Consider the following 23,065-nt stretch of genomic DNA (forward strand, 5'->3'; position numbering starts at 1 on the left):
TACAGGCCAATATACTGATAAACACAGATGCAAAAATCCTCAACAAACTACTAGCAAACAGAATCCAACAGCACATTAAAAGGATCATACACCATGATCAAGTAGGATTTATCCCAGGAATGCAAGGATTCTTCAATCTATGCAAATCAATCATTGTGATAAACCATATTAACAAATTGAAGGATAAAAACCATATGATCATCTCAATACATGCAGAAAAATCTTTCAACAAAATTCAAAACTCATTTACAATAAAACCCCTCCAAAATCTCAACATAATAAAGGCCATATATGACAAACCCACAGCCAACATCATTCTCAATGGTGAAAAACTGAAACCATTTCTACTAAGATCAGGAGCAAGACAAGGTTGCCCACTCTCACCACTATTATTCAACATAGTTTTGGAAGTTTTAGCCATAGTACTCAGAGAAGAAAAAGAAATAAAAGAAATCCAAATCAGAAAAGAAGAAGTAAAACTGTCACTGTTTGCAGATGACATGATACTATACATAGAGAATCCTAAAGATACTACCAGAAAACTACCAGGACTAATATATATGCTATATATATATCTATTTATATATATTTCATCATGAACAGAATGTTGACACAAATATGAATGTTAAAGGTGCTTCTGGGGAAGTCTCAGATGGATATGAGGAATATGTTATTGGAAACTGTAGGAAAAGCAGTCCTTGTTACAAAGTGGCAGGGAACTTGACCAAATTGTGTTCTAGTGTTTTGTGGAAAGTAAAAGCTGTCAGTAATGAACTTGGATATTTAACTGAGGATATTTCTAAGCAAAATGTTGAAGGTGTGACCTGGTTTCTCCTTGCTGCTTATAGTAAAGTGTGAGAGGGAGACAACTGAAAAAGAAATTATTATGCAAAAAGGAACCAGAACTTGAAGACCAAAAATTCTCAGCTTATTCTTATTGCAAAAAATGAGAAAGTGCGTTCAGGAGAGAACACCAAAGACATGACTGGACAGTCTTTAGTAAAGAGATTATGGGTGTGTGACATGGATCCAATCAACCATCTCAGCAGAAGCACTGTCAGCGTGGACTGAAGAGAACAGAGGTGGGATGAAATGAAGAAAGACTGTCGGACTTCTGGGGTTCTACAAGCAGGAAGTTAGATGTTAGAGATGTCTGGATGCAAACAAGCGTCATCCTTTGAGTACAGGGAGGAATGACTCTGAAGGTGGGTCAGGGGTCAGCAGGGCTGCTACTGCCACCATGGGTCCAGAGAGCACAGGCCCAGGCAGCAGGACTGTTTCCTCATTAGTTCCAGAGGGTTTGGGGACAAAATTCAGGGAGGAGAAGGCAGAGCCACCACCCTTGTTAGACAGAAAATTGAGCCAAATAGGATTTCACTCTCAAGCCTTAAAATCTAATGGAATTTTCCACAGAAGTTTCTTAAAATTAGCCACATATATTAATGTCATACAAATAATTTCAGCACACAAATGTGTACTGTAGAAATGCTGCAGACTGGAGAGTAAAAGATGTGAGTTCTAGTACTGATGTTGATATAATAAACTAAATCTTTGAATAAATTAAAAATCTAATGGAATTTGCCCTGCTAGGTTTTGGACTTGCTTAGGACCTGTCAGCTTTCTTCTTTCCAATTTCTTCCTTTTGGAAGCAGAATGTCTATCCTATACCTGTCCCACTATTGTATTCTGGAAGCAGATAACTTGTTTGGTTTCATAGGTTCACTATTGGAGGAATTTTGCCTCAGGATGAATCATACCTCTAGTCTCACTCATATCTGATTTAGATGCTATTTAGATGAAATTTTAGACTTAGAGTTGATGCTGGAATGGGTTAAGACTTTTATGGCTGTTGGAATGGAGCAAATATATTTCACATGTGAAGACTTGAATTTTGGAGGCTGAGAGGGTGGAGTGTTACAGGTTAAACTGTATCCTTGCAAAACACATAGGTTGAAGTCCTAAGCCCTAGTACCTCAGAATGTGACTGTATTTGGATACAGAGTTTTTAAAGAGGCAGTTAAGGTTGAATGAGGTCATTGGGAGTGGGCCCTAAGCCAATATGACTTGTGTCCTTATAAGAAGAGGAGATCGGGACATGCACACACAGAGAAAAGAAAGACCATGTGAAGACACAGGCAGAAAAGACACAGGCCATCTACAAGCCAAGGAGAAATCAACTCTGCTGACAACTTGATCTCAGAATTGTGAGAAAATAAATTTCTGTTGTTTAACAACAACAACAAAAAAGACTTACTAATACATGCTACTACACAGATGAACCTCAAAAACATGCTAAGTGAAACCAGACACAAGAGACCATATACCGTAAGAGTCCATTTATATGAAAGGTGTCCAGAAGAGGCAAATTTATAGAGACAAAAAGTACATTAGTGGTTGCCCAGGCCTGTAAGAATGGGAAGTTACTGCAAACAGGCATGAGTTTTCTTTCTGGGTTAATGGAAATGTTATAAAATTAGATATTAGTGAAAGTTACACACTTTACAAAGTTACTAAAGATTCTTGAAATGTAATCTTAATACAGGTGCATCTTATAGTATGTAAATTATATCTCAATAAAGTTGTTTAAAAAAATTTCTTAAATAAAAAACAAAGACTCATGTGATTAAAATGGGCCCACCTGGATGATCCAGGATAATCTTCCCATCTCAAGGTCCTTAACCTTAATCACACAAGCAAAATTCCTTTTGCTATGTAAGGTAACAAAGTCACAGATTCCGGGGATTATGACCTTGGCGTTTTTTGGAGGGATGTGGGGAGAATACTATTCTGCCTACCATAGTCCTTAATGATATATAAAATATATTCATTGGTTAAAACTCAAACTTATTCAGGGGAGACTGCCTGATGTCTAAGTCTTAGCAGAATAAAAAATACAACATTATTAACATGAAGTAATTAGTACCAGTAACTAGTCTTCTAGCTATCTAGTTAATGGCAAACACTTCCTGTAACTTGCAAGATTAAAAAATTATTCAACTCTTAGCCACCTTTGGAGTTCACTGAAAATATAGATCAAGGAAAGGAATAAGCCCTAATGTCTGCTCAGGTGATCTCCTTGTGTTCAAATTCTCTCTCACTGAGACCCCAAGGACTTACCCCTTTAAGCTACTGCCACTTTTTCTATCCACTGAGGTTTCTTGTCTTCAGCACTAGCTAAATAAGATGATGAAATCTCTTCTGCTTGAATCACCCTTTCCTCCTTGCTCATTTTTCTTTTCCTCTTACAGATAAACTCATAGGCCCATTTCCCTGTAAGGATTTTCTGCTCAATAACAGATGGAGAAGAGATACAAAAATTAAGGTCTTTTGCCCCTAGTCTAGAGCTCCCAATTTTCTTTTAGATACTATAATTAGAATGTTCTAACCCTCCAGCTAACGTGCAGTATGGGAAATCAATGAACAGGGGACTTGGACACAGATTCAATTGGGGTTCTCATCTCAGTATTACCAGTTACTATTTAATATTGGGAAAATTACCTCACTATGCAGGACTGATGGGCATAACAGTGACAACTTTGAAGGGTGGTTATATGAAATATAGAAAATAAAAATAAAATACCTAGCACACTGCCTGCCACATGGTAGTTGCTTAATAAAAACTAGCTATTACTGTTATTATTACCTAGTGTTCTCTATCATTTAGATTGTCAACCTCACTAGATTCTTGTCAGCCCCATTCTGACAATTCTCTGTCAGTAAACTGTTTTTCATCACACAGGGTACAATTGATTAGCACAACTTTCTAGATTACACTCACATGACAGGCCTCCCAGGCCAGTCTGAATGGACCTGAGGATCACAAGCTCTCTTCTACCATACAAACAATCTCATGCTAGTTTACGTCATATTCTGCCTCAACTCAGTTTCATTCCTATTCGAACCTGGGCCTACAAATCAATCCTAGCATCAGAAAACTACTGTACACTCTTTGCCTTGGCAATGAAAACTGAGGCAAAAAGAAATCTAGCTTTGAAAAATGAACTCCAAATTGTGTCTTTGTGTCCACTCTCATCTTTAAAAATGTACAGATGCCAGAATTTTAAGATGATTTTTATGCATCAGTAGGATAAATTCTTTTTTTTGTTTTTTTGTGGGTTTTTTTTGCGGTATGTGGGCCTCTCACTGTTGTGGCCTCTCCCGTTGCGGAGCACAGGCTCCGGACATGCAGGCTCAACGGCCATGGCTCATGGGCCCAGCCGCTCCGCGGCATGTGGGATCTTCCCAGACCAGGGCACGAACCCGTGTCCCCTGCATCGGCAGGCGGACTCTCAACCACTGTGCCACCAGGGAAGCCCTAGGATAAATTCTTAATTGAGAGGTAGCATACCTTAGTACAAGCCTGAAGGGTAAATCTGCTTTCCTTCTGGACCACAGGTGGTTTAGGTGAAACTTGTACTTGGGTCTGAGGTCAAGTAAGACACCTCCCAGGAGCTATGTTCCATTCTTACACAGAGCACTAAAATCACAGCTAAGAGCATCCAAACTGGCCCCAAATCAATAGTTCCCACCACTTGATCTGCAGGGCTTATAGTTATTACTCTAAGCATTTTGAGATAACTATAAAAGAATCAAAAGAATTCACACTTTTTTTTTTTAATTGAGAGCAATCTCTATTTTTTAATTATTTATTTATTTATGGCTGCATTTGGTCTTTGTTGCTGTGTGCAGGCTTTCTCTAGTTGCATCAAGCGGGGGATTCTCTTGTTGCGAAGCACAGGCTCTAGGTGCATGGGCTTCAGTAGTTGTGGCACAAGGGCTCAGTAGTTGTGGCTCATGGGCTCTAGAGCTCAGGCTCAGTAGTTGCGGCACACGGGCTTAGTTGCCCTGCAGCACGTGGGATCTTCCCCGACCAGGGATTGAACCCATGTCCCCTGCACTGGCGGGCAGATTCTTAACCACTGCGCCACCAGGGAAGTCCCAAGAACTCACATTCTTTACTCAGTTTTTCACCAGGTTTCTCTGTGTATCTGAAATCAGGTTAGACCAATCTCCCAACTGCCAGCACATAATCACAGGATCTTGATATTTACCAATAATGAGAGCCTCTTTACATAGGAATGGTACCTTGGCCAAATTCCAGTTTGACAATCTGCCTCTACATATTAAATTCTCAAAATGTTACTTCTTATCAAATAATTATTATGAACCTATTGAATGTTCCACACTATGATGGATGCTAAGAATATGAGACTTCAGTAACTGTCTGCCAAGAGCTTGTGAAATTTAGCAGTTCATATTACTACTATAGTATGATAGACTGCTAGATCTGAAAGAGGGCCTGTCCCCTACACCAGAGACGTTAATAAATTACAACACACAGATGAAGATTTCTTAAGTCATTGTTCTTCCAGTTTCCATTATAAGATAATTATGGAACTTGGCATTCAATCTCCACAATAAGTAGTTCCAATACACATAAACAGTACAGAAATAATATAGAGAGTAAAATGCAACAGATCCAAATAAATAAGAATTTTAAATTTTCACTGAGAGTCTAGGAGTCTACAGAACATGATATGGGCTCCCTCTGCTGGTGCCTAATAGCAGCAGCTCCATGACACCAACAATATCACTGACAAAAGAGCAACAAAGGCCAAAGGACTAATCTAAATTCGCTTCTATGTTTTTTTGTTTGTTTTATAAATTTATTTATTTATTTTTGGCCACATTGGGTCTTCGTTGCTGTGTGCGGGCTTTCTTTTTAGTTGTAGCAAGTGGGGGCTACTCTTCATTGTGGTGCACAGGCCTCTTATTAAGGTGGCTTCTCTTGTTACGGAGCACAGGCTCTAGGTGTGTGGGCTTCAGTAGTTGTGGCACATGGGCTCAGTAGTTGTGGCACAGGGGCTTAGTTGCTCCACAGCATGTGGGATCTTCCCAGACCAGGGCTTGAACCCATGTCCTCTGCACTGGCAGGCAGATTCTTAACCACTGCGCCACCAGGAAAGTCCTCGCTTCTATTTAGATTAGGGGATGTTTCATAGTGGATCTGACTATGGATCAATCAAAGGTGACAGTAAAAATTATTGTGCTTTATTGCAACTGCTTAAAAAAAAAAGAGTAACTAGCAAATTGTAAATCTTGCATATTTGTGCTATTAAAACAGAGGGATAAAAATATTTAATTTGTTTTCATTTGGATTGCATTGTGTGATTTTTAGCAGCATATTTTCTCTCCAAAATAGATTTCTCTTAGTTTCATTTCGGTTCAAATTAAATTATTTTATTTATTTATTTATTTGTTTATTTGTTTTTGCGGTACGCGGGCATCCCACCGCTGTGGCCTCTCCCGTTGTGGAGCACAGGCTCCGGACACGCAGGCCCAGCGGCCACAGCTCATGGGCCCAGCCGCTCCGCGGCACGTGGGATCCTCCCGGACCCGGGCACGAACCCGCGTCCCCTGCATTGGCAGGTGGACTCCCAACCAGTGCGCCACCAGGGAAGCCCCAAATTAAATTATTTTTAATCTGAATCCTTAAAACTTGGTGAAAAGAGGAGGTCAAAGACTATAAGGGAATACTGACCTGTGATTAGTCCATAGAGCACACAAATCACACTTGGTTATTTGAGAGAACAGAATTGTATTAGCTGGTTATAGCCAGTAAAGCTATCACCAGAGCTAGCTTTTTACAATACCACACTTCCATAAAACTCATGTAATCTTTAGTCTGTCCTAAATGCAACTAATATACTAAAACAGATTCAGTGGGCTTCCAACTTCCAGTACTAGCAGAATAGTTTGGTTAGAGTAATCCTGCCACAAATATAATTATAAATTCTGGAAAAAATACTAAACATTATTTGAAGGCACTAGAGACTGACCAAAATCAGGCAGAAACTGCAACTGGTGAAATTTGGGAATTGGTGGCCTTTTGCACTCCTCAATCCACGAACAGCTTGCATAGCCTCACCTTACTGGCTTGAGGTATCAGAGGACAGACAGAGTAACCAGAAAATTAGGGGAGAAACTTGAGAGGGAAAGGCAGAAGGAGTAAAGCCTAAAACATGCCTATAAAATCCACCCAAGGTTTTTGCTTTCTGCTAAACTACACATACATGGGGGAGACAAATAAAGCACTAAAGCAGCAACTGGAAGCTTTAAAGAATGAGCAGAAAAAAAAAAAAAAAAAAAAAAAAAAAAGAATGAGCAGAGATTTCAGCTGCTGCCCAACATAAGGGAGACAAGAGTTTGGAGTATGAGTTGAGCCAAGCCATCTGCTAGAATGAAAATCACATTTCAGAGGAATATAACAGAATTCAGAGTCTCTACAGTGTATTAGTCATAATATCCAGTATTCAATAACAAATCACTAAATATAGTAAGAAAAAGGAAACTGTGACTCATTCTCAAAAAAAAATGCAGTCAACAGAAACCAACTCAAAGATGATCTAGATGATGTAATTAGCAGTGACACAGGACCAGTATCTAGACTCTTAAAAAAAAATAATAAAAATACCCCAAATTTTTAAAAAATGAGCAAAAGGCTTGAACAAACACTTCACAAAGGAAGATCTGCAATGGCCAACAAGCACATAAAAAAGTGTCCAACATTTGTCATCAGGGAAATCCAAGTTAATACTACAATGAGATGTCACTTTACACCCTCTAAAATGGCTAAAATGGAAAAGACCAACAATGCTATATATGGAGCAACCAGAATTCTCACACTTTACTAGAGGGAATGTAAAGTACATTCACTTTAGGAAAAGGTTTGGCAGTTTTCCATAAAGTAAACTGTACACTCAGCTGCTCCATTCCTAGATATTCATCCAAATATCTGCAAAAAGACTTACAAACGAATATTCAAAGCAGCTTTATTCACAATGGCCAAAACTGATACAACCCCAAAGTCTCCAAAAAGGAATGAATAAATAAATTGTGGTAAATTCATACAATGGAATACTAGTCTGCAATAAAAAAGAATGAACTATTGGTACATGGCATAACATGGATCTCTCACAGACAGTACAGTGCGTGTAAACAACTGGACACAAACACGTTTATATGACTTTAAAATAAAACAAGACTAAGATTAATCAAAAAATACGATGCATCAAATAAGGAGTTTAGACTTGATATGGAGAGGAAATAGAAGTCTGCTTCAAGTTCTTAAGCAGGAGACAACTTACAAAGTGGAATTTAATGCTTTCTAGAGATTAAATTTTACTTTTGAAACTTATTTTTAAATAAAAACTCCTTATTTGGGATGTATCTAACTTGACTTGCTTTACAGAGCTCTTAACACAAGTGAAACGTGTATGAAAAGTTTTTTGAGCAAACGAAAATAAAGGAGTGGATATTGCCTAGCGACAATATAACTTCTTTAAAAGTGGTTCTAATCTCAAGTAAAAGAGCATGAGAACACAAATGTCCGAGGAGGACTTAAGGTTTACAGTGTGAATAATATTAACAGATTAACACATAGGACTAATAGCTATTAAGGATGTTACATATCTGATGAAACACATCTGATGAAACGTTGGACTTGCTTCAAATATGGGGTTTTACTTGGCTATTCATTTTTAATTCTGGCTCTAGTAACAGCCCTATGCTAAATTTTCTATCAAAATACTTTACTATATGAGGAAAAAGTTCCTAGCATTTACCTTGTCCTGAAGGGTTTGCTGCCATCTTCCTATTTTCTGTTTCAACTATGTTCCGTGGCAAGTGGTCTGCACTTTACAATCACCTGTAAAAAATAATGTGCAGACACATACCTTCATCTCTTCAGAAACATCTGTCTGAAGGGCACACAGACTTAAATCAAACGCCTCAAGTTATTTAATTAGAGCGTGAAGGTTAAATGTTTATTCTTGCAGATGTTGATACCAACATTCACCATTACTGTCTTTAATTACTTCATTAGGTTGTGTTTACCAAATACTACCAAATGTATCAACTAACTGATAGCATCAATACAATCACAGGGCTAGGAAGAAAAATCACTCATCTGTAGTGCCTCTCGATTCATTTTAAAAACGTACCCAGCAACTACTGTGTATACTGAAAGCTAGAAAGGAAAAAGAGCCGAATATTTATCGCGTACATACTCTGCACCATACAAGATCTGTAAGATGACTGAAATTATTTTATTTATCACCACTTCATAGATAGGGAGATCGTGTCCAAGGTCACAAAGCTAGTGCGAAAACTTTGGACTGTTAGATTCCAAACTTCGTGCTTTTGTACTAGGCCCTGAGGGGATCCCAAATGAGCAAGACCTTACTCCCGCCCTCAAGAAACATATAATCCGGTGGAAAAAGAGTCTCATTCAAGCAACCGTACTAAAAAAGTTTAACAAACGGGCTCTTTACAAGGAGTAAACAGTGCTCCGGAAGCAGAGATGAACTGATTCTACCGGCGTGACAAGGGATGCCTTCTGGGGTAAGCGGGAAAGTACAAGAGCGAGCAAACAGATGCCGATTTGGAACGAAATAATATTAGGTGTCTCCTGCTGCAAAGCACAGAGCGAGCGAAGCCGGCTTAGGACGGGAGGGACAAGAGGGCCATCTTGTGACGGGGAACGTCAATCAGGGATGTGACAGGGCTGGACCTGCGTCTCAGAAAGGTCCCGGGGCGGGAGGCGCGCGTGGAGGGCAGGCAGGGCGGGGGCTGCGGCTGATACCAAGGAGAGGAGGGGGAGTGAGAAATGCTGGGAGGCAAGGCTGGCTAGGAGGCCACTGCCCTGTAGCAAGGAACGGCAGCAGCGGGTCGGCGCCGGGGCCACACACCTTCATCCCCGGCGCCGCCAGGCGGTCCTACTTACCGCGAGGCTAGAGAGCCCGGGACCGCCTCGCCTTCTGGTCGCGTTCTTCAAGGGGGCGCAACCACTTAAAGACCGGCAAACCAAGCTCAATGCCGCGTTCTACCACCTTCCCGCCCCCGCTGCGCTTCCGCCTCCTGATGACTTACACACGAGGGACCGGAATTCCCGCCTCCTAACGGCTGCTCCTCACGGCGATTCGTACTTTAACTGCTACCTAATGCATACGCCACTTCCCTTCCAAAGAGTGGCAGCCAGAGAGGCTCCTGGACCCTGCATGCCGCACCATCGGGGGCGGAGCCCGAACGGTGCGGGGCAGAGACCGGCTGGGTCCCTAGCACCGCAATTGGCTCTTTCGTCCAGGCCGCTGCGCAGTGACGTATCCTGCCGGCTCGGCTAGGTAGGGGCGGGGCGGAAACCGGCTGCGTCCCTAGCTCTTCAAGTGGCGAAGTCACCGACTCAGCCGGTTCTGCGACGATGTGAATCCACTTCGGTTGGGAGTAAGGCAGAGCTGCGGTTGGGACCCGGAGAGTGAGCTTTATCAACCATCTCGGGTTGCGCGTCTTAACGTACACAAATCCCAGTGATACTTTTCTTTTATAGTTTAAATAATTATACACTAAACTTGTAGAAATTTTTACTACTGTGCAAGAATCTGTATTTAAGGAATGGATATGCCACATCTCAGAACACTGTCTCTCCTAGTGGGATCGCCTGAAGGCCTGATTCCAGCACAGTAGAGCTACGTACCTACGTTGAACAGTAACCTTGTATTGATGTGTGTCACGTGTCCTGTGGTCGTTAACCATCTTAACGTCCTTCTTAATAATCGATGTTTGCTCAGTAATAAACGTTTATGATGCACAATTTTGTTGAGCATGGATCCATGACAAATAATAACACTACCAAGCATTTATTAAGTGTCTTGTACGTACGAGGTGCTTCCTGTACACCAGCTCTGGTCCTGTCATTCCCTGAGTTATATATGATTCGTATTTATTTATATACTTATATGTGATTTATTTATATATCTATTTATGATTTATATATCAGACTCAGAAATGTTCAGTTACTTTATGTTTTTAGTTGAATTTCAGATGCAAAGGTCCAGGTTCTTAAATCTCACACATTGTCTCTGCTCTGGAGGAAGGAATTCCTCTGAGACCAGCTCAGGGAGCTCAGTAGTCTGCTGACTACTTTTAATCTAGATATAAAGTGAGCATTTTGGTAGTTGGCCAGGACAACTTTTCAGTTAAGAGACCTTTCTGAGTTCCGGCCTGACGAAAATGATCACTTGGATATATATGGCTGACAGAACCTTAGGAGAATTTTTTGGTTTTAGGTTGCCTGACGAGACAATACAGAAACTAGGGCATAAGAAAACTCCAGTCTAAGTCCCAAATGGACATCCTGAGCAAGCTTATTTAAGCTGAAAAGAAGAGTTCTACCCCAGAACAACATTTTGTAATTTCCTAGTAAATTCAACCTCCCAGGATTCACAGAACATTATCAGGAGAAAGATAAATTTAACTTGCTGCTGATTGTTTTATTTGGTGAGTGTTAGCTCTTGGACCCCCGTCTCCTCCTTGAGAGATTTTGGGACTTCAGTGTCACAAGAATTTTAACATATTAGTTAATAGTGGGTCAATTTACTTGGGTTCAAATCCCACCCCTGACACTTAATCGTTTGATGCTTCAGTTCTATCATCTGTAAAAAGAAAATAAAAATAAATGAGTGACCACTTCATATCCATTAGATGGCTACTATCGGAAAAAAAAAAAAAAACCCAGAAAATAAAATAATGAGTGTTGGCAGAGAAATTGGAACCTTCGTGCATGTAAAATGATACAGCCACTAGTGGAAAACTGTATAATAGTTACTCAAAAAATTAAGGTTTTGGGGGGTTTATACACAAAAGAACTGAAAGCAGGGCCTCCAAGAGGTATGTAAACATCCGTGTTCATAGCAGAACTATTCACAATAGCTAAGAGGTGAAAGCGACACAAATATCCTTGAACAGATGAATGAATAAGCAAAACGTAGCATATACATACAATGAAATATTATTCACCTTTTAAAAAGAAGGAAATTCTGATATATGCTACAGTATGCATGAACCTTGAGGATATTATGCTAAGTGAAATAAGCCAGTCACAAAAGGACAAATACTGTGTGATTTCACTTATATAAAGTACTTAGTCACAATCATAGAGACAGAAATAGAATGGTGGTTGCCAGGGGCTGGGGGGAAGGGGACAATGAAGAGTTGTTATTTAATGGGAATAGTGTTTCAGTTTTATAAAATGAAAAGAGTTCTGGAGATGAATGGTGATGATGGGGGTAATTATGAAAGATCTGTGTTTTACTGGATATCTTGTTACTTGATCAGTAAGTCAGCTGATAAGTAGATAGAAGCCTACATATCTACTAGGGGAAAGTCTAAGACAAAAGGGATGCATGTGACCATCCTGTGGCGCTGTTAACTGATAAGGAAATGCCAGGTAGCAGTCTGTGAAGTGCTTCCTCCTGAAGCCATTATGATTATTACAGACCTTCAGTATCAAGGTAGAGAGCTGAGAATAGTCCTCAGGTTCCAGTTGGAGCCACCCTAACCCTCTTGTGCTATTTTATGATTAAATACTTATGGGAAATGCATGACGCCAGACAGCCTTTAAAATAAACTGGGTAGGAATTTGAGACAATTAGTGTATGACTTACCTATTGCTTGTAACAAACTATCCCCAAACTTGGCAGTTTAAAACAACAAATATTTATTCTCTTACAGTTTCTGAGGAGCTGGAATCAAGGCATCATAGAGGGGTAGTTCTGGCAGAGGATCTTTTTTAAGGTTGCAGTCAAGATGCTAGCAGGGGATATAGTCATTCTGAAGGTCAACTACGTGGAAGGATTAACTTGCAAGCTTACTCATGTGGCTAAGCATAGGAGACTTCAATTCCTTACCGTGCAGGCCTTCCCATAGGGTTGCTCATGACATGGCAACTCACAGCCAGAGCAAGTGATATGAGAGTGATCAAGTCAGAAGCAACAGTATCTTTTATAACCTGATCTTGGAAGTGACATACCACTGTTTCTGCCATATACTGCGTGTCACACAGACCAGCCTTGGTACAGTGTGGAAGGGAACTATTACAAGGCTGTGCCTACTAGGAGGTGGGATCATTGGGGACGCCTTTATCCATTCAGGCTGCTACAGCAGAATACAATAGACTTGATGGCTTCTAAACAACACCAATTTATTTCTCACAGTTCTGGAGGCTGGGAAGTCCAAGATCAAGGTGCCAGCTTGGTTGGGCTCTGGTGAAGGCCCACTTCCTCATTCATGGATGGCCGTCTTTTTGCAGCAACCTCACATGGCTGCAGGGGTGAGGGATCTGAGTCTCATTTACAAGGGCATTAATCCCATTTATGAGGACTCCCACCTACATGACCTAATCACCTCACAAATGCCCCACCTCCAAAGGCCATCACATTGGGGATTAGGATTGAGGTAGGTGTGGGAGGGATACAAACGTTCAATCCAAAGCAGGGACCATCCTAGAAGCTGGCCACTACAACTACATTGCTCAAACAAAATGTATTCTTACTTCAGATCCTATAATAGAAAATGAAGTGAACTTAGTCTAGGAGACTGCTAGCTACAAAAAGGGGCAGAATTGCCCACTGGCTAAGAGAGCAGCCTCTAGAACCAGACTCTCTGGGTTCAGATTCTTGCTTTGCCACTTACTGGGTGAACACTTAGACAGATTATTTCTCTGTTCCTCAATTTCCTCATCTGTGGAAAAGGGTAATAAAAGCATCCTCTACCATGATATGTCTGGTTGGACACAAGAGCATTTTCCACCTTATAGGAATACAAGGGAAGCTACCCTTGAAGGAGAAGTGGGTTTCAATTAAGTCAGGACATAGGTGATTCGATGGTTTGGTTAAGGAGAATTTGCTTACCATGGAATGAAACCTCTAGAAACCTTAGGGGAATCTTTTCATTGAATCTTTGCTGTATGCTAGGACTCTGCATGTATTATCTCAAGACCAACCTTTGAGAAGGATACAATGATCATCTATCAATTTTAAAGATGTGGATACATTGAAACTTGTCCAAGATGCTACCATTTTTTGATTACAATAGTGAACTAAACCACTAGGTGAAGTTGCCCATTGGCGTTTATAACCATGGCCAAGGATAATAATGCGAGGGAGGGGTTCCCTGGTGCAGATTGAGTCCCACTCCCCATGTGGAGTCAGGTCTAGACCATGGTTTGCAAGCCAAGTCTGTGTGTCGCAGATACCAAGGCATTAGGCCACTCTGCTTCTTCATCCATGGGGGAAGGAAAAGAGATATCTTCTCAGGTGGGGCAAGGAGAGGGGGTCTGCAAGAAGGGATGAGGGTTAGATTAGAAGTGTTTCGTTTAACAGATTGATGGACAACCTGGAAGAAATGGACAAATTCTTAGAAATGCACAACCTGCCAAGACTTAATCAGGAAGAAATAGAAAATATGAACAGACCAATCACAAGCACTGAAATTGAAACTGTGATTAAAAATCTTCCAACAAACAAAAGCCCAGGACCAGATGGCTTCACAGGTGAATTCTATCAAACATTTAGAGACGAGCTAACACCTATCCTTCTCAAACTCTTCCAAAATATAGCAGACGGAGGAACACTCCCAAACTCATTCTACGAGGCCACCATCACCCTGATACCAAAACCCGACAAGGATGTCACAAAGAAAGAAAACCACAGGCCAATATCACTGATGAACATAGATGCAAAAATCCTCAACAAAATACTAGCAAACAGAATCCAACAGCACATTAAAAGGATCATACACCAGGATCAAGTGGGGTTTATTCCAGGAATGCAAGGATTCTTCAATATATGCAAATCAATCAACGTGATACACCATATTAACAAATTGAAGGAGAAAAACCATAAGATCATCTCAATAGATGCAGAAAAAGCTTTTGACAAAATTCAACACCCATTTATGATAAAAACCCTGCAGAAAGTAGGCATAGAGAGAACTTTCCTCAACATACTAAAGGCCATATATGACAAACCCACAGCCAACATCGTCCTCAATGGTGAAAAACTGAAACCATTTCCACTAAGATCAGGAAAAAGACAAGGTTGCCCACTCCCACCACTCTTATTCAACATAGTTTTGGAAGTTTTAGCCAGAGCAATCAGAGAAGAAAAGGAAATAAAAGGAATCCAAATCAAAAAAGAAGAAGTAAAGCTGTCACTGTTTGCAGATGACATGATCCTATACATAGAGAATCCTAAAGATGCTACCAGAAAACTACTAGAGCTAATCAATGAATTTGGTAAAGTAGCAGGATACAAAATTAATGCACAGATATCTCTGGCATTCCTATACACTAATGATGAAAAATCTGAAAGTGAAATCAAGAAAACACTCCCATTTACCATTGCAACAAAAAGAATAAAATATCTAGGAATAAACCTACCTAAGGAGACAAAAAACCTGTATGCAGAAAATTATAAGACACTGATGAAAGAGATTAAAGATGATACAAATAGATGGAGAGATATGCCATGTTCTTGAATTGGAAGAATCAACATTGTGAAAATGAATCTACTACCCAAAGCAATCTACAAATTCAATGCAATCCCTATCAAACTACCACTGGCATTTTTCACAGAAATAGAACAAAAAATTTCACAATTTGTATGGAAACACAAAAGACCCCGAATAGCCAAAGCAACCTTGAGAAAGAAAAACGGAGCTGGCAGAATCAGGCTCCCTGACTTCAGACTATACTACAAAGCTACAGTAATCAAGATAGTATGGTACTGGCACAAACGCAGAAATATAGATCAATGGAACAGGATAGAAAGCCCAGAGATAAACCCATGCACATATGGTCACCTTATCTTTGATAAAGGAGGCAGGAATGTACAGTGGAGAAAGAACAGCCTCTTCAATAAGTGGTGCTGGGAAAACTGGACAGGTACATGTAAAAGTATGAGATTAGATCACTCCCTAAAACCATACACAAAAATAAGCTCAAAATGGATTAAAGACCTAAATGTAAGGCCAGAAACTATAAAACTCTTAGAGGAAAACATAGGCAGAACACTCTATGACATAAATCACAGCAGGATCCTTTTTGACTCACCTCCCAGAGAAATGGAAATAAAAATAAACAAATGGAACCTAATGAAACTTCAAAGCTTTTGCACAGCAAAGGAAACCATAAACAAGACCAAAAGACAACCCTCAGAATGGGAGAAAATATTTGCAAATGAAGCAACTGACAAAGGATTAATCTCCAAAATTTACAAGCAGCTCATGCAGCTCAATAACAAAAAAACAAACAATGCAATCCAAAAATGGGCAGAAGACCTAAATAAACATTTCTCCAAAGAAGATATACAGACTGCCAACAAACACATGAAAGAATGCTCAACATCCTTAATCATCAGAGAAATGCAAATCAAAACTACAATGAGATATCATCTCACACCAGTCAGAATGGCCATCATCAGAAAATTTAGAAACAATAAATGCTGGAGAGGGTGTGGAGAAAATGGAACACTCTTGCACTGCTGGTGGGAATGTGAATTGGTACAGCCACTATGGAGACCAGTATGGAGGTTCCTTAAAAAACTACAAATAGAACTACCATATGACCCAGCAATCCCACTACTGGGCATATACCCTGAGAAAACCATAATTCAAAAAGAGTCATGTACCAAAATGTTCATTGCAGCTCTATTTACAATAGCTGGGAGATGGAAACAACCTAGATGTCCATCATCGGATGAACAACCTAGATGTCCATCATCGGATAAAGAAGATGTGGCAATGGAACATTACTCAGCCATAAAAAGAAACGAAATTGAGCTATTTGTAATGAGGTGGATGGACCTAGAGTCTGTCATACAGAGTGAAGTAAGTCAGAAAGAGAAAGACGAATACCGTATGCTAACACATATATATGGAATTTAAGAAAAAAAAATGTCATGAAAACCCAGGGGTAAGACAGGAATAAAGACACAGACCTACTAGAGAATGGACTTGATGATATGGGGAGGAAGAAGGGTAAGCTGTGACAAAGCGAGAGAGTGGCATGGACACATATACACTACCAAACGTAGAATAGATCGCTAGTGGAAAGCAGCCGCATAGCACAGGGAGATCAGCTCGGTGCTTTGTGACCACCTAGAGCGGTGGGATAGGGAGGGTGGGAGGGAGGGAGATGCAAGAGGGAAGAGATATGGGAACATATGTATAAGTATAACTGATTCGCTTTGTTATAAAGCAGAAACTAGCACACCATTGTAAAGCAATTATACTCCAATAAAGATGTAAAAAAAAAATTGAATCAACAGAGAAAAAAAAAAGTAACTTTTATTTTGCCACTGGTTTGTCCCTTTAATTAAATAGATTGAACCCTACTGTTTTTGGTGGGCTATGAAGAGGACTCACTGCACTGCATTAAACCCCTCAGGGGGCCTGGCAGCCTGAGTGCCATGTAATGCTTCATGTCAGCTCCTTCTCATTTGGTCACCTCTAAGGGGCCAACTTCCTACTACATGCCAGTATCCTCAAAGTACCAAGAAGAGTGCTAAGCAGGTACACCTGCTGATTGATTTTTAACCCTAATGAAAGCTGAAATGTGATCTTTTATTCATTTATTCAATAGATATTTAATGGAAATACAAACTGAATGATTTGTCCTTGTCTATAGGATGCTTTTAAGTGTGCAGGCCAGAATCTCACTTTTGTTTTTTCACTGCTTTAAAAGCTGATCTAATCCTTTAGTCAAATAATGCTTTGTGGGCTCTCACTGTGTGCTGCTAATACGCTCTTCAGCAGTACTGTTCCATTAAAGTTCAAGGTGTTTGTTCTTCTTAAACTACTGCACTAACACTGTTACTACTCCCCAGGTTCAGTGCCATCTCTAAATTTAACATATTTGTTGAAAGACTCTTATTTGAGATCATTAATGATAAAATGCCAGCCCTATGCTTCTCCAAATCTCCTAGCATTCTTCCAGTTCCTGTAAAATTAATTAGTACCTTTAATTTACTACCCTTGGGCCAATTTTATTCAACTGTGACTTTAGGAAGGGATTGCATTCCTATTGTAACTGGAGACAGAGGCATTTGTGGTCAAGACCTAATCCTGAACCCTGGAATCTGTAAATGTTACCTCATATGGGAAAAGGGTCTTTGCAGATGTGATTAAGGATCTTGAGGTAGGGAGATTATCCTGGATTATCCAGGGGAGCCCTGGATAATCACAAATGTCCTTATAAGAGAGAGGAAGAGGGAGGTTTGACATAGGCAGAAGAGAAGATGGTGTGATTAGAGGCAGAGACTGGAGTGATGCAGCTGCAAACCAAGGAATGCTGGCCGCTCCCAGGAGCTGGAAGAAGCAAGAACATTCTCCCCTCCTTAATTTCAGCACAAACTGATTTTGGACTTCTGGTCTCCAAAACTGTGAGAGGATAACTTTCTGTTGTGTAAAGGTACCAAGTCTGTGGTCATTTGTTACAGCTGCCACAGGAAACTAATATTGAATCCATTACATTTCACAGCTCACTCAGAGCATGTGTGAGAGTACTTGAGAAACAAATGCTGGAAAGACTTTTGTCTGGGTTGCATTTTAATGAAATAGTTCAGACTTACAAAAATCTATAACTAATAATATAATAGACACTGTGGAACTTACTACCTGGCCTAAAAAGCAAAACATTTCAAGTACATTTGAGTTCTCCCAGGCACCCTTCCCCCACCGTGTTCCTCCACCTCAGTGGTAAGCCACTTTCCTGAATTTAGTTGTCATCGCTCCAGTACATATCTTTAAACTTTTGCTACATTGTATCCCTAAGATATATTAAGTTGTTTTAAAATTTTATAAAAATGTTGATATTCTATCTATCTATCTGGTATATATATTCTTTTGCAATTTGCTTTTTTGTTAACTATCTGAGCTATTTTCTTGAGTGCTTTCTACATGTAAAGTACCATATTGGGCAATGTGGATGATACTAGACAAATCAGACAGGAAGATTTTGCACCAACATTATCCTGTTAAAAGAGCTACAAATGTAATGTCTTACAGTATTTTCCCATTGCTTTTTTTGTTTGTTTGTTTTGCGGTACGCGGACCTCTCACTGCCGCGGGCTCTCCCGTTGCGGAGCAACAGGCTCCGGATGCGCAGGCTCAGCGGCCATGGCTCACGGGCCCAGCCGCTCCGCGGCATGTGGGATCCTCCCAGACCGGGGCACGAACCCGTGTCCCTTGCATCGGCAGGCGGACTCTCAACCACTGCGCCACCAGGGAAGCCCTTCCCATTGTTTTAGAGGAAGGTTCCTACCCAGTAATGTCAACCCCAAAAGCGCAGAAGGCAGCAAATAAGAAAAGAGTGTATTTGGAGTCTTAAGAATTGCAATTCTGGAGACACAGATTTGGGTAAAACCAAAAGAGTGTTCTGGGGAAGTGTTCAGGGACTTATAAACGCAAAAGCCATGAGGCTCTACTCTGATAGAAGAAAGGAAATATTAGTCCTTAAGGGATGGCTGTCGCAAGTTGCTTTCGGGTAAGGGTGCAGTAAATATCTTGAGTTTCTGAACATTGGGCAGATGTTCTGGATGTCTGTATTAAGACAATAAGTGGTCAAAAGGCCAGATTCCTTCTGGGCTGAGATGTGCATACGTCACATTTCCTCAGGGGCCTTCCAGCTGCATTTTTAAAATTTATTTATTTATTTATTTATTTATTTATTTTTAGGCCGAACCACGCGACTTGCGGGATTTTAGTTCCCCGACCAGGGATCAAACCTGGGCTCCGGGTAGTGGAAGTGTGGAGTCCTAACCACTGGACAGCCAAGGAATTCCCCTGGCAGCATTTTAGAGACGTCTCTTAGCAATATTGACTCCATTTTGATATTTCTTTCACAGTATCTACCATCTAATACCTAAATATGTGACTATAGCTTTGAATTAATAACATGCCTGTCTCTCTTGTTACACTGTGGTTTATTTTAAGCATATGATTCTCCCAGGGCATTTTGAAACCATTGTTTTATTATTTTGAGAAATCTTTTAATTGGCAACAATAGGAATGATCGTTTTCTATATTTAACTCCTAACACCTGTAAATCAACACAAGTCCTACTTACCTTTCCAAGATTTTCAAGGTAAATATGATAGTTCTCAAAATTAAGAATTGTTTACAACTTAATCACTCAAAAAAACACAAAACTAATACATTCAAATCAATGTTAAATTTTATGTGACACTGATGTTTTGGCAAACTTGGTCATTATTCACAGTGTGAAGAGGATGCCCTTAGCAACAGCATGCATTTCTTTGACTTTGCTTGCCTCTCCCACCAGTTTTCTCTACTCAAAATTGTAAACTTTCACCTGCATGGCGCTGTGTGAAGTCATTTGGCTTTCATTCGGCCCAGTACTACCCTTAGGCTCAAGCAAAAGGGGCTGCTTCCCCCACATATTAGAGGGTCTTGCATAAAACACATGTACACACACACACACACACACACACACTTGTTAAGGAACAGATGAGAACCTCTGTCACTTGGCACTGGCCCAGCATAACCTAGAACCTTGAATAACTGCTCCTAACACTACTCAGGCCCGATGGAAACACTTCATACATCTTGCCCTCTGCTCTTAAAGCAAAAGGCAGCTGGGTTGGAATGCTGTAGAAGTTTTGGGGTTATGCACCCATTGAGGTCTGGGTTGGGTAGAAGCCCAGTCTCCCTCCTGTGTGTCTCCTTTACTATCACACAGCCCTGTGACACCAGAGGTGGGGGATGGTTGCACGCAATTCTGAGGCACCAGCTAAGCGTCCTACCATCTAACTCAATTCTGACACCATCCACCTGGAGGTAGCGTTAAATCCTACAGGGTGAGGGCTAAGGCCCCTGAGACTGCCCACCCCCACTTCACATGTCAGCCGCAGGCAGTAGATCCTCAGGTCACCCACAACTTATATCTGACTTGGCGACAAATTGGAAGTTCCCATGACCTCCTTTCCACTTGGATTCGATTATATGCTAGAACGACTCACGGAACTCAGGGAAACATCTATGTTTAGCAGTTCATTAGAGGGTATGATAAAGGATACAGATGAACAGCCAGATGAAGACACACATGAGGTGAGATCTGAGAGGGCCCCAAGTGCAGGCGCTTCTGTCACTGTGGAGTTGGGGTGTGTCACTGTCCTGGTATGTGGAGGTTCACCAACCTGGAAGTTCTCCAAACCCCATACTTTGGGATTTTTGTGAGACTTCGTCATGTAGACAGGATGGATCATGAACTCCATTTCCAGCCCCTTTCCCCTCTCTGGAGACTGGGGAATGGGGCTGAAAATTCCAAGCTTTTGATCGTGACTTGGTCTTACTGGTGGTGATTAGCTGCCATCCAGGAGCCCACCCAGAATCGCCTCATTAGAACAAAAAGTACTCCTGCTACCCAGGAAGTTCCAGTGGATTTAGGAACCCTGTTTCAAAAGCCAGGGTCAAAGGCCAACTATTAGAACAGAAGAGGTTCCTAATGTTCTTTTTTCTTTCTTTTAAATATTTATTTATTTGGTTGCACTGGGTCTTAGTTGCAGCAGGCGGGCTCCTTAGTTGTGGCATGTGAACTTAGTTGCGACATGCGTGTGGGATCTAGTTCCCTGACCAGAGATCGAAGCCTGGCCCCCTGCATTGGGAGCATGGAGTCTTAGCCACTGCGCCACCAGGGAAGTCCCCTAATGTTCTTAACACTTAGGAATTCATGACAGTTTCAGGGGCTCTGTGCCAGGAATGAGGTGGGGAATGGAAGGCAGAAACCAACATATATTTTTCCTATTTTCTCACCAGGTCAAAAATGGACACTGCTTTTTAGTGCAAGGAAGAGTTGAGCAGCAGAAGTACTTAGGTAAGAGAAAAAACTAATTATTCTAAATGCGTCCTCTCAGATCAGATGAATTCAATAAATTCTTGAACAACCAACAATTTTTCTCTTTAGTGCTGAAAGCCCATTTTCTTGCTTTTCTTCTTATCATCATTTGTGATCCTGGAGTTGCTCATGAATTAGTACATTTGGACTGGTGACTGAGGAACATTTCTGCAATATTAAACAATTGATTTTCCTTTCATTTGTATATATGTCCGTTTATATGTACCATGAGTGAAGCATAATACTGATTCTTTACTGTATGACTCTAGATATTGCTTTAAGACATGGTAAAAATTGCAATACAAGTGATAATTTATCATGAAATTAAAATATATTCTAGCATTCTATGATAATTTATCATATGTATCCCTATTTCAGTGTTTTAATATGATATATAAAATTTGTGATTTATTTCTGAATCTAAATATTACTTTAAGAATTTAATTGGCAATTTCGGTGGTTGTTTACTTACCAAAGAACTTTTTTTTTTTTTTTTTGTGGTACGCGGGCCTCTCACTGTCGTGGCCTCTCCCGTTGCGGAGCACAGGCTCCGGACGCGCAGGCTCAGCGGCTATGGCTCACGGACGGGCCCAGCTGCTCCACGGCATGTGGGATCTTCCCGGACCGGGGCACGAACCTGTGTCCCCTGCATCGGCAGGCGGACTCTCAACCACTGCGCCACCAGGGAAGCCCCCAAAGAACATATTTTCTCTAAATTAAAAGTAATAAAAAAACTATCTAAGAAGTACAATAACTTAAGAAACTTTGTCCAGTTTGACATTACTGTTGTTTAATTAATCAAGGAAGCCATGAGACTGAGGTGGCTCTAATGCTGTGACAAACCCAAATCTAAGCCTGTAAATTACTCAAGGTTATGAAATTGAACAACCAGTCACTAACAGCCAAGTAGGCTTTATCCTATAGACAATCCATCATTTCTTTACTTTACTTCCACCCTTTCTCTACAAAAGTCTCTCCCCAGCTCCTGTCCGTGGAGCGCTCCTAACCACTTCTGGTTTGTCACTGCCTCCTTCAAATTGATTTTTCCTCAAATAAGCTCTTACAATTTTTAATATGCCTTAGTTTATCTTTGAACACACCATTTATGTGAAAAATCTCATAATGTAAATAATTATTTTGCTGCTATCAAGGCAAGAAAAATAAATTTTATGAACTGTTTATGTGTCAATATTTATTTTATCACTCATACCAAATATCAACAGACCACCCAGACATGAAAAATAAAGTTAGTTGTCTTTGATATTTAGCCAGCTTTCAGTCATTTCAAAGCCATAGCTTTACACATATTTGTTAGCT

At 40.5% G+C, this 23,065-nt stretch overlaps 1 protein-coding gene across 7 annotated transcripts in view; it reads right to left on the reverse strand.

Moving 5' to 3' along the window:
* INIP (INTS3 and NABP interacting protein) overlaps positions 1–9,944 on the reverse strand; it is a 39,048-nt gene extending 29,104 nt beyond the window's left edge. For 4 of the 7 annotated variants that reach the window (XR_007477874.1, XM_049711008.1, XM_033427436.2 and 1 more), the window contains exons 1-2: positions 9,785–9,942; positions 8,625–8,707 (exon numbers count right to left, since the gene is read on the reverse strand). Coding sequence is in view for 4 of the 7 variants with exons in the window: in XM_049711008.1 (XP_049566965.1) it covers positions 8,625–8,649 (25 nt within the window). In the remaining 3 variants the exon portion in view is untranslated. Of the gene's footprint in view, positions 1–8,624; positions 8,708–9,784 lie in introns of all 7 variants that reach the window. The other 3 variants (XM_033427437.2, XM_033427435.2, XM_033427439.2) reach the window with 3 other exon arrangements.
* Positions 9,945–23,065: the final 13,121 nt, after the last annotated feature.

This window comes from Orcinus orca, chromosome 6, assembly GCF_937001465.1.
Source record: "Orcinus orca chromosome 6, mOrcOrc1.1, whole genome shotgun sequence".
Classification (NCBI taxonomy): Eukaryota; Metazoa; Chordata; class Mammalia; order Artiodactyla; family Delphinidae; genus Orcinus; species Orcinus orca.